General features: G+C 35.5%; 2 protein-coding genes across 4 annotated transcripts in view; one reads left to right on the top strand and one right to left on the bottom strand.

Moving 5' to 3' along the window:
- The window catches only part of LOC122240810, a 117,199-nt gene that overhangs the window by 29,468 nt on the left and 74,702 nt on the right, over positions 1-13,029 (top strand). Inside the window, exon 2 of the mRNA XM_042993902.1 lies at positions 12,277-12,462. Within this exon, the coding sequence (XP_042849836.1) occupies positions 12,277-12,462 (186 nt within the window). The remainder of the gene's footprint in view (positions 1-12,276; positions 12,463-13,029) is intronic.
- ITPRID2 (ITPR interacting domain containing 2) overlaps positions 2,972-13,029 on the bottom strand; it is a 40,005-nt gene continuing 29,947 nt past the window's right edge. For all 3 annotated transcript variants that reach the window (XM_042994845.1, XM_042994846.1, XM_042994847.1), the window contains 3 exons: positions 12,176-12,640; positions 4,905-5,022; positions 2,972-4,131 (listed from right to left, as the gene is read on the bottom strand). In XM_042994845.1, the coding sequence (XP_042850779.1) occupies positions 4,918-5,022; positions 12,176-12,640 (570 nt within the window). In that variant the 3' untranslated portion in view covers positions 2,972-4,131; positions 4,905-4,917. The remainder of the gene's footprint in view (positions 4,132-4,904; positions 5,023-12,175; positions 12,641-13,029) is intronic.

Here is a 13,029-nt window from a genome sequence, read left to right as displayed (position 1 = left end):
AGCAGCACTTTCAACAATAGTCAAGTTATGGAAAGAGCCTAAATGTCCATCAACTGACGAATGGATAAAGAAATTGTGGTTTATATACACAATGGAATACTACTTGGCAATGAGAAAGAATGAAATATGGCTTTTTGTAGCAACATGGATGGAACTTGAGAGTGTTATGCTAAGTGAAATAAGTCATACAGAGAAAGACAGATGCCATATATTTTCACTCTTATGTGGATCCTGAGAAACTTAACAGAAGAACATGGGGGAGGGGAAGGAAAAAAAAAGAGAGGGAGGGAGCCAAACCATAGGAGACTCTTGGAAACTGAGAATAAACTGAGGGTTGATGGGCGGTGGGAGGGAGGGGAAAGTGGGTGATGAGCATTGGGGAGGGCACCTGTTGGGATGAGCACTGGGTGTTGTATGGAAACCAATTTGACGACAAATTTCATATTTTTTTTAAAAAAAGCAGAAATCAACTCTCTAGAAATACAGATACAAACTGCTAACTAAAAACTTTAAACAATTGTTGTAAGATTAAAGGCAAGACAAATTTTAAAAAAAGAATAAACATTAAAAAATTTTTTTAAAGTTAAAAATGTATTAGCTTTCATATCATTACAACTTGCATTACCTACAATGTATTTAATATATTTTTTATCCAAAGAACTCATTAGATTTTTAAAAAATGGACAAAAAAGAGACAATCTAATTCCTAAAAGTATCAATTTCTTCAAAGGTCTGAACAATGTACTCTATTGCCTGTCCCTGGAATGTGATCTTATTCCTTACAGATCCATCTTCATAAGCTCAGAGCCTTGTAAAGGGTGGCTATCCAGCAAACTTTTGAGTGAACACAGTGAGCAAGTAAGCTAATCATTGTTCACAAGATTTAGTCTCCTTTGGGGAATCTAAAAAGACCCTTGTGAGGATAGGACACTGTTTGGTACGAATGTTTGAGTACACTTCTAACGTATTGCTGAGCACACTGACATTCTGTATGCAAGCTATTATTTATTCAACGTGTAAAAGAGCATCAGTGGTGAAAATGAGAATAAAATGAATGAGGTAAAGAGCTCAATTTAACAGTAATAAACGGTAATAAAAAACCATATAGGAGAGGAGCTGTTAATGAGATATAACATCCTAACTTTCTACATTTAGAATGCAGCTAGAGTTAAGTGCTAATATAAAAGATTCTGAAAACCAGTCATACATAACTTACTATAACTTAGATCCTCAGCTTTAATTAGAAGATAGAATGTTTCCTCTTCTCACTACCTAGAAGCTACCAGTTCTTTTCCAGAAGAAAAAAGAACCTATGCATTGGTTTTTTATTATTTTTGTATTTTGTATTATTTGTACTATTCTTCCACAAGCACCACACACCCATCTGGACAGGTGAGGATCACCTCTTCAGGAATCCCTCAAACGTACTTTTTCTTTACATTATTTTACATGCACTTTACTACATTTTCATTGTCCTCTAAATAAGTTGAAGTGTGTTGTAAACCTAAAACTGCCCTGAAAATATGTAGTTGTTTTTTTTTTTAAGTTGAAGATGGCCAGCTGAGCAAATAGTCTTAGCTGATGTAATGCATATTTTACATGTTACTGAAATTCAACTGAATGTTCTTAGAGGAACAATATGTCCTTCAAGTCTGAGAAGCTGCCCAATTTTGTCCATGGTATATCATTCACGGTGAGTCCCAACTTCCAAATCACCATTTTCAAGATTCTTTTTCGTCTATGCTTTCTTTGTTCAGGTTTTTAACAAAGTATGTGAAAGCTATAGACAACTTGGATTCTTAAAAACATTTCTTCATCGTGCAGAGTAATTCAAACTCAGTTTATACATTCTGAATAACCTTTACTAATACTGATTATTTTAACCCCTTCCTTTCCACCTCCCATTCTTAAGACTTTACACAAACCAGGGGCACCTGGGTGACTCAGTCGGTTGAGCATCCAACTTCGGCTCAGGTCATGATCTCACGGTCCATGAATTCAAACCCCACATTGGGCTCTGTGCTGACAGCTCAGAGGCTGGAGCCTGCTTCAGATTCTGTATCTCCCTCTCTCTGTTCCTCCCCTGCTCACAATCTGTCCCTCTCTCTCTCTCTCTCTCTCTCAAAAATAAAGATTAAAAAAAAAAAAATTTTTTTAGAAGACTTTACACAAACCATTATCTTCTCGGTAAAGACTTCTTGGACCTCCCAGGCTACACTCTGTCAAATTCCTTTCATGATTCTTCATATTTTTCATTTGGTACTTGTAAACTTACCTATATAAAAAAGATGCCCTGTTCTTCCATATAGTTTGTAGACCCTCTCTCATTCATTTCTACATAGCAGCAGCTAGCCTGGTGGCTTTTAAACACAAAGTTTTAAAATGGAGAGAAGAAAGATGAAACTCTAACAGTGAAGTTTATTTTATTTCATTTATATGCTATATAAAATGATTCGCCCATTGGCTCAGTCTATTACTGCAACTGTTATAGCTCTAATTTTATCAGATTCTGGGTATCTTGTATTGTCAGAGAGGAACTGTAAGTGGCTACAAAGCTGAATAGTTAAAAGCATTTATGCCTGTATTACTATCAATATGGGGTGTGTGGTTTATATGTATCATTATCAAAATCAACTAAATTGAATTAATTTGACCAAAGAACAAAATAATACTCTAATGTCTATTCTTTGGAGTTTAACAGTAATTTTTAAGGAAAGTTTTATTTGGCCTCAGATGGTAATCATTAGGACCACAACACTAGATGAGACCAAGAGGCATCAGTACAAGCTCTTTCTCCAGGGTGGTCTAGTCTTAGCTGTATTTTTCAAAGCTTCATAGAAGCCTCTTTAGGAAATGAGAACATCAACCTATTACCTATATGCTCCAGTTCTTTTGGACCTTATTTGTTACTCATCAAATCTAATCCAAATTCTTCAAATTATACTAAAAGAAAAGAAACTATTAAAAGACATTAGGCAAAATAAATACTTTATTGTTTTATTTTTAGAAATCAGCCTTTGTGTGATAATTCAAACATTTATAAACCTTCTAGATATTCTTTCAAAGAATATTGTTAACATCTCAACCACTTTTGATTAAAATTTCACACAAAGAAATAGAATAAGAATTGAAAATTATAAATGCTAAAGGAATAATTCCAATAAATTTCGTTGTTACTTTACACATTTATTTAATACATACAAAACCAACCAGGAAACCACTTTCCTTTTTTTGTCCCTAAAAACAAATAGTTCTCACTGGTTAAAACTGAATTAAAACCATCTATTTTGAGGAGAACAAATCTAAATTACTTTCATTTTGAAAAAAACAAAACAAAACCAGCTTATTCATTTCTATCCATTCAAGTCAAAGGCTCCATTATTTTGGCAATACTCTACTTAATTAGTCTAAAGGACAGAAGAAGAAACATCTCCTTATAGGAAGTCTGGACAATGCAAAAAGTATAGTGTTTAACATAAGGCATGTTTCCAAAAGAAAAATAGTACATAAGCTATAATAAAATTACATTTGTCTTGGTAAAGTAACAAGGCTTACAGTGTAAGAACATTAAGTAGTTGTAGGTAACCTCATACAATTCTATCCTACTGCTATTAGTAACCTCCTCAAGAATTAAGAGCAATTTTTACAACAGAACAGTTTTTTCTTCTTGGAAGTGACACTAATTAACAGCAGTGGAGGGAAAATCATTGGTTGCTTCAAGCTCTCAAAAAATGAATCAGTTATTGCACAGTAAATACCTCATAGAGGTCAGTGTTTTAAGAAGCTAGTCTGAAGAAATAGGTCATTTATAAGTTGGTTAAATCTGGAAGTTTTCAAGTTTTAAAATTAATTCTACATAGGGAATCAACTGGAAAATAGTGACATACAAATAAATATTAGGCTTTCCAAATGGCTATAATTTTGGTAGTTTAGAAAAGAAATAAAGTCAGCAAAGTGCCTAAGTTTCTATGTACGTTTTTAAAAAAGATATGCATAGAAGAAATAAACACTATACACTGTATACAGTAGCCCAGCTCAGCAGCAAGTATCTTCTGAAGCACAAGTAACACCTCCACCAGTGTCAGTCACTGATCACTCCAACATCACACAGCTAGCACGATCCATGCCAACCTTGCAAAAGAAAGAGAAGTGAACGTTAATCATGTTTCAAGTATCGTTATTAAAACGTTCTTCAAAAACAGGATGAGAATGTTCTATATACAGTATATGTATATAAACAGTATACACACATACACACACACTTTTAGACAAAAAAATTAAGAATGATACTAAGAATTTGTGATTAATTCTCAAAATGCTGGTCCATAAACTGTACACTGAAATAGCATTATAATCAATGCTATCAAAATAATACCCAGGTTTGAAAGTTCTGATTTTTTTTTCAAAAAATTTTTTTAATGTTTATTCATTTTTGAGAGCAAGAGACAGAATGCAAGCTGGGGAGGGGCAGAGATAGAGGGAGACACAGAATTGGAAGCAGGCTCCTGGCTCTGAGCTGTCAGCACACAGCCTGATGCGGGGCCTGAACTTATGAACCGGGAGATTACAACCTGAGCTGAAGTCAGACACTTAACTGACTGAGCCACCCAGGAGCCCCTGAAAGTTCTGATTTCCTCAATTCCAGTACTAATTTAAGTACTATAATGAAGTTTCAGTAAGATAACACACTATTAATAATCCCCTAAAAGTTACTATTATCAGATTTCACTCGCTTGCATTTCCAGTGCAAGGGGTTGTAGTTTTTCACACTGTAGGATACCATATTATATACATTAAAACTTAAAATTTAGCCACAGAAACAGTCCTGGGTACTAAGAAAACAAAGCATTAAAAATAAGTAATAATTTATAATTGGCTAAGCAAAAAATTTCAAAAAATGTTACCTATAAATTCCATTTAATGACTATCTTGCTTAGAATTAGATGCTTTACTTGAAGACACTGCTGCCAAAAGTCCACTTACAATTTCCCGTCTGATTTCCCCAACAATGGACTCTTTAATCTAGAATAGAAAAAGAGAAAAATGAGAACTCAACAATATGACCATAATCTACTTTTTTTGTTTTCAGAAAATCATAAACAGCACTTAATTCATACAGCCAGCTAAGCCACAGAGAAAACTATAGCCTTCATGTGAAACCCTCAGGAAATACAGAGATAGTGAGGAATCATGTCCATCTCTCCTCAAGCCCAGGTCAGACTGTGAGGTCACTGTGCAGTCTAGCATAACTCAGATAACTCCACTATGAAACATCACAATTCTTAAGTTAAAAACATTAAAAGTGTTACTCCATAGATTAAAAAACTTTATTTGCTTCATGACACAAAGTAACCCACAAGAACCGTTTAAACGTTAGATTCACTTTTATGTTTTTTATTAATGTCTATTTTTGTATGGTAATCAACAGTATACTCAAATGTTCTCATTGTTAAGAAAATTCATTAGTGGCAAAATAATATACAGGTATATTGCCTGTTTATACCAACTGAAGGCAAAGTATCTAAAGAAGTTAAATATTAGGATCTAACATCCACATCTGAAGTGGAAAGAAAAAATGAAAATTTAGTACAATTTATTTTAAAACGTGAAAAACATCCTCTAAACAACCATAAACTAAAGAAATAAAAGTTTTCTTGGGGCGCCTGGGTGGCTCAGTCGGTTGAGCATCCGACTTCAGCTCAGGTCATGATCTTGCAGCTTGTGGGTTCGAGCCCCGCATCAGGCTCTGTGCTGACAGCTCAGAGCCTGGAGCCTGCTTCAGATTCTGTGTCTTCCTCTCTCTCTGCCCCTAACCCACTCGCATTCTGTCTCTGTCTCTCTCAAAAATAAACATTAAAAAAAATTTTTTTTTTAAAGAAATAAAGTTTTCTTTACTTGTATGGTAAGTTTTGTCACCTGTCTAAAAACTTTGTTTCAGATAAGGATATTAAATCTTATTTTATTGTTGGAAAAGGCACATAGACCTAGGGACAATGATAATTCCATCAAGATTTTCTTGTCCAGATGCTCAAACACTACACATGCCTATCCATGCCATTTTCTTTCTAATGATACAGCATCACCTCCAAATAGCTCTTTGCGAAGGCTTTAAATGTGGATTTCCTGAAATAAACTGATAATGTGTTCCCAAATTAGAACTTGAGACACTTTCAAACCAGCTTTTAAAAATTCTACATATCCACGGTTTCCTGTCAGCCTGATCTATTTCCTAAAATGTTCCTAAGTACATCCTGAACACATCTCAATTGAAGTCTTTCCAAGAATGGTTCTGTATTAATCTGTCATGCAAAACTGGTACATAATACATAGACTTATACAGAAGTATTCATAAAAAAAATGCTCCTTAGTTACCAACCATCTGTATTGGAATATATTTAAATAAATACAAGATTCTTTTACCTCCTACCAATATTTTTAAACTTTAAAACATCATGAAAGTTTCTGACTTTCACAGTACTTGAGATTTATTTTTAAATGAGTACGTGTTGGATACAAATATTATGAAAACCAGAATCTCTTTGCTGCAATGTACTATATGCACAAACACAATGTGTTGAATCAGAACCTCTGCAAATGTGTATTTACAAAAGACAATAAGTAGCACAGTCTTCCCAGTCCTGTTATTCCATACCATATGGTAATTTTATTAACTTTCCTTGTTTTGTTTTTGTTTTGTTTTGTTTTGTTTTTCTGAGAGAGCGAGTGAGAGCATGAGCAGGGGAGAGGGGCAGAGAGAGGACAGACAATCTTAAACAGGCTCCATGTTCAGCATGTCGCCCGATGCAGGGCTCAATCTCATGAACCTGATCATGATCTGAGCAAAAATCAAGGGTCGGACACTCAACCAACTGAGCCACCCAGATGCCCCCATTGTTCTTTATCATCCAAAAAACACCCAAGACAAAAGCCAAAAAGTATTCTTTTCAAACCAAAATGTGTGCCAACATTTTTTGAGTAATGTCCAGTGCGGACATTACTAGAATAAAGCATAACAAAAGTGTGTTATAATCTGAATGGGCACAAAATAGATATTGTTTCATAAAATATTAAGAGGAAAAAATAAAAAGCGTTTAGAGAATAACAGACTTTAAAATACTAGGCCATGAAAAGTAAGGGCAATCTCAGATGATAGGACAGAGAACTGTAGCAAGAGCAGCTTGGATGAGAGGGGGGCAAGAAAGGAGTGCAGCTAACAGATGGTTCCTACCAGGGAGAAGGAGACTGGAACAGGAAGGGTGAGGCCAAATGGGGAGTGTCTGTGCTATGAGTGTTGTAATTCAGGGAGAGAACTGGGTCTCACTAATGTATCCCAGAATAAAGTAAGTGCTCCATAAATGAAAGCACCAATGAGAGAGAGAGAGAGAGGGAGAGAGAGAGAGAGAGAGAAGTGAGAGAGCAGAGGCGAGAGAGAGAGAGAGAGAGAGAGAGAGAGAAACATCTGACACTAAAGGGAACAGAAAGTAGAAAAACAAAGGATTAGAGAGAAACCAGCACCGAAAACAACAAAATGCACTTAATAATATGCTGAAGGAAGAAGCATATGGACAAATAAATTAGCTCCAAAGTCTCGCATCCTACGGATTAGGAGTAAGAAAACTCCACTGGGATGGGAAAATTGCCTTTAGGAGCACAATTTCCAGAAGAAGTGGCACAGGGGGAGGACAGATGTGAGTGAGATTAAGAAAAGAATGCTCACTGGCAATATAAGCAGAATGAATGCCAGTCTGAAGTGTGGGGTACTAACTGCATCTACTCAACAGGCATCTACTAAGTGACTACTTCGGGGCAGCCATCAGACCACGTGATCACTACAAGAAGTTACACTAAGAATACAGACAAGCTATGTATTTACCAAAATACACATTTCAAGTGTGTTAGATAGACTGTAAGAAACATATAGGCATGAACCAAACCTAGGAACTTCATTCAAAAAGAACTCTCTAAAGAGAAAAGCAATCTATGTTTATTCTTTGATATTTAACTTCTGTTGATCTGCTTCTATGGGACATGCTCATTTATTCTATTAAGTAATCTTTTTATTTTTTTTAAGTATCAGGCCACTGATTACATACATCACAGACCACCTGGGCAAATTCTAAGAGAGTGTAGTTTTCCCTCCAAAAACATATACAATCTGTGAAAAATGGGTTACCTTTAACCTGACAAAAGCTTTGTTACTGAATGAGAATATTAAATATTTGTCTGAAAGGACTTTCAGAATTCTCTTTCAAAAGAATTCTGCTGTATTAATACATTATAATGAAAACACACTTTTTAAAAACATCACAGATGGTGAAATGATGCAAATAAAAGCCTGACAGACATCATTGTTTTCATGCACCCATGAGTGCAGGAAGAAAACTTCCCTGTTAAGTGTCTCCCAAACATGCCTAATCCTCACCTGCAAAACTGTTCAACACAAGCTCAAATCTTGCTGTCCTGAAGAGCGGCTTTGTTAATGATGTCAGGGGCACAGAATTTACTGGAAAAGCAGAGTCTAATTTAATTTTCTTCGTGGCTGATATGATAGCTCTGACAAAAACTGGAATTCAGTACCATGTGTATTTCGGCAAAAAGATTATGGATTTGAAATGAATAGAACCAGGACTAATCTGAATTTTACATATTTTGTAAATAAAGCTGAACAGAACACCACTGTAACTGAGTTAAGATCGTATCAACGCAAATTACTTTTTTAAAATTATAAATGGGATTGGATTAACTTATTTAATAACATATGTTTTTAAAAGCGCTTCAAAACAGCTTATTTTCTTAAGTACATCAATGTTCCTCTTAACACCGTGTTTGATCTATATAGTTTGCTTGATAAATCCTTATTTGTAAATAGCAAAAGGATAAATGTTAAGGCCAACGTCCTACAGACTCTGCCAAATTTTGAATAGTAACAAATTCTGAAAAATTCCTCAAACATTTGCCTTGCATGCCAATTTAAATGTCTTCAAAATCAAAAGATCGTTCTTATTTTATGGGAAGTTCTTATAAATGATTAAGTACTACTGTAGGACCAAGAAACAACCATCTTTTCTACATGCTGTGTTGTATCAGCCAAAGAATCAATGTTCTGGTCTAGGAATACCTTACTCCTAGGAAATTACTCACAGCACATATCAGGTCACCTGTTAACAAACAACTTTAAAAATGAGGACTCAAGTGTGCATTAAGGGAATATTTATGCCAAATGAACAATATTAAGTTGAGTTTTCAAGGAAAACCTATTAGCTAAAGCAAGCTAAAAGGAACAAAAATACCACATTTCTAGAGAAAGAAAAAGTACCTTAAAACTTACTTCCTCAGTTAATTAATATAGTGTGGAGAAAAATAATTACTTAATTTTACTCGACAATTGATCTTTGATATTAAACATATAAATAAGAATGGATTATAATCATTTGCACCTAATGAGCAAGGTGGATGTACAGAGCTTGCTAAATGTTCACCAGGTACATACAATGAACTTATAAGAATTACGTTTACAGAACAAATCAATATCAAGAATTACAACCTTTTATATGCTTTTGTTTGTTTGTTTTGTTTTGTTTTTAAGTAGGCCTCATGCCCAGCACAGACCCCAGTGCGGGTCTTGAACTCACAACCCTGAGATCAAGACCTGAGCTGAGATCAAGAGTCAGACACAACTGATTAAGCCACCCAGGCACCCCTAGGACCTTTTAAACTTGAAGTTGATAATTCATGTCATGAAAAGAAATTACAAACATGTAGTCTCTTCTGCTAGAATGCATATTTTTAAAATGTAAATTTGTCTCAACATGAGTTATTGAAATATTAGGAAAGTTGAGTATAATATAAATTTCATGTCTGCTTATATGTAGTTTCATCCATAAGAAACACGGGACGAATGCAGAGAACTGCACTCAGCTGAACACAGGAACAGAACACACAAAGTGCACACTTAGAAACATCTACAAGCTATCTCAGGTCACTGTGTTAGGAGCCACACCTACCCACATCTGCTATTAAAACTTTCCGTTGGATTTCATCTTACTCTCCTCTGCTACTTTGCAATACCTCACAAGCTGCAATCCTTCCAAACCCCAGTTCTACAAGCAAATTTCAGGTATTTTTCAAGGTCAAGTACCATATTTATTGTAGTACTTAAATATTTATTAACCATTTCACATGTATACTATTGTGCTATTTTTGCTAGATTTCTATCTTTTTTAAAATATGTCACGTACAAAGTTTTAGTTATGCTTCTATTTTCCAAATAGGCTCTGTGGTTTTTTACTGCACCAATGTGCACAGCCCAACAATTTTTAGGAATATATATGTATGTATGTGTGTGTGTGTGTGTGTGTGTGTGTGTGTATATATATATATATATCTCATATCATAGCAAAAAAGACTGTATTTATTTTTAACATACTTCTCAAGCTACTATTATGCAGCTATGAATGATGGCACCCAATACACATGAACTAATCTCTGGACCCAGAGGATCAATGGCCCATTTGAGGGAAGAGTCTGGTCTGCTGCCACCATTCTTGACCTATAACCACTAGAAATTTGTTCTTTCTTACTCACGAATTAATTCCAAAAATACATTAGGCTCATATTGCTGAATTTATTGTAAATATGCAAATTAAAAACAAGTAGCCACTGACCCTAATTTCTCTGGCCCATTTTGACCTTTTCCATTTCTAAATTCTTAGTTCTTAAATACATTATACTACATGTTTTTCTGTGTAATTTTTGGATTGTTTCCTGAGTTAGTCTTGTTTGTCTTCCTACTAGTCTTTAAGCTTAAGAATTTCACATCATTCATTCATTTATTTGAAAGAGTGAGTGAGAGGACGAGAGCATAGGAGCGGAACAGAGGGGCAGAGAGAGAGTATCTCAAGCAGACTCCACACTCAGCACAGAGCCTGAAACAGGGCTTGATTCATTGACCCCAGGATCACGAGCCAAGTCAAAATCAAGAATCAGATGCTCAACTGACTGAGCTACCCAGGTGCCCCAAGAATTTCATATCTTATATGAAATCCCTTACAGAGCATATACTCATTAAGACTCTTATAAAATGATTTTTTTAAATGTATAGGCTATCTCCCCCTTTTAACTAATGGAAAGATCCTTTCTGATCATGTTTTTAATATATCAATGGTAAAAAAAATATATTCAACATGTGTTATTTTTATCCTGTGCATGCTACTGCATTTTGTTCCCAAGCACAGTGTAATGTGGGAAGGAAAGGAAAAAAAATAAAACCATCAAAACTTTTGATCTGTAGTCTCATATTTTAAATGATATAGGGGCACCTGGGTGGCTCAGTCGCTTAAGTGTCCAACTTCAGCTCAGGTCACGATCTCGCGGTCTGTGAGTTCGAGCCCCGCGTCGGGCTCTGGGCTGATGGCTCAGAGCCTGGAGCCTGCTTCCCATTCTGTGTCTCCCTCTCTCTCTGCCCCTCCCCCGTTCATGCTCTGTCTCTGTCTCAAAAATAAATAAACGTTAAAAAAAAAAAAAGATATATATATTACTCCTAACTGCCAGTTCCCAGTGCCTGAAACAGCTATTTTACTAATCTTCTCAATTAACTTTTGACCTCTGACTACTAATCTTCCTAACTTTTTACAGTTCTTGTAGTAACCTAGAACTATGGTTAAATGCTTCAGGTTTACACACTATCACCCAGGATAAACCTTTTCCTTCTGTATTTCTATCTTTGAACAACTCATGTATCTTCCACATATCTCCACCCACTAAGCCAAATCAAATTCTTTATACAAATCACAACACTATTTTCTCATGTCAATTGACATTACCCAGTGATGATTTTTAATCCTGGAAGAGATCTAAATCATAGTCCCTATTTTACAAATGTAGAAATAAGAGGTCTAAGAATTTTGTCACATGTTTAGATATTTTGAATCCTACAAACACTTTCTTCATCAGAGTGAATATAGAAAATTGCAATTATTTCACACTGGAGTATAAAATTTGTAGAAATGCCATTAAAACCCTATCTTAATAGACACGAGCTAGATCAATGGGAAAGTTCATTTAAAAGCTCAGAAAATTACTGAATACAGTGAATCAAAGCAGTATCTTATAATGTTCAAGTAACATTATTATCCAACTCATATCTCCAGATAAATTAGGCATAGATTTTACTCACCTCTCGTATGACTTGCTGCAACTCATCTTGCTCCACATTTTTATGCATCTCCTCAGTAGCTGGCATTAGTGGGATTTTTCCATTCCCTTCTTCCACTACAGATTTAGGTCCTACAGCCTCTGACACTTCTTCAGCTGCACCAACTTCCTCAGAACTTTCCACATCTGGAGGTGTCTGCACAGAGCCCATTCTAGAAGGAGCAGTGGGCGTCAGGGCCACTGACGCTCGGAATACCTTCTTGCTTGGTACCAGATGGGTCTTGGGTTTGCCCACTGAGTCACTACAAGGTACTCCAGTTCTTCTATTAGCATGAGAGGGACCAGAACATACAGAAGAGGACTCTGATGTTGCTTGGGAGAAAACGGATTCTGAGCTTTCTCCAGGAGGAATTTCAAATGCCATTTCTCCAAGTCCCATGCCTAATTCAGACTTCAGATAGGACTGTTCCCGCATCAGTTCAGTGACCTGGAAATCAGAAAAATTGCAATTCTTCTCTCTTGAAATTAAGACTGGTAGTTAAAAGAAGATTAAAATTCTAACTGTGATGACTGCCAGAAATCACTTAGCTTGTAAAGACATGATTCTAATTCAATCATTTAGGAACTAATCAGTTGCATTTGCAACAATATAGGAAAATATAAATTTATGGTGAGATAAAACCATGAAGTATGTAACTGGACTATACAGGTGGATGAAATTTTACTTGTTACCACATGGTATCCAAATTACTTGTTAAGGAATAGTAAAGAAAAACAAAATAGCTACTCATAATGCTTCTGCCCTCAAATTAACCAATTTCTTTAAAAGATAATAAAAATTTGGGGCTCCTGAGCAGCTCACTTGGTTAAGCGTCT

The sequence above is a fragment of the Panthera tigris genome, chromosome C1 (genome assembly GCF_018350195.1).
Source record: "Panthera tigris isolate Pti1 chromosome C1, P.tigris_Pti1_mat1.1, whole genome shotgun sequence".
Lineage (NCBI taxonomy): Eukaryota > Metazoa > Chordata > Mammalia > Carnivora > Felidae > Panthera > Panthera tigris.
This window is presented reverse-complemented; position numbering and strand designations above follow the sequence as displayed.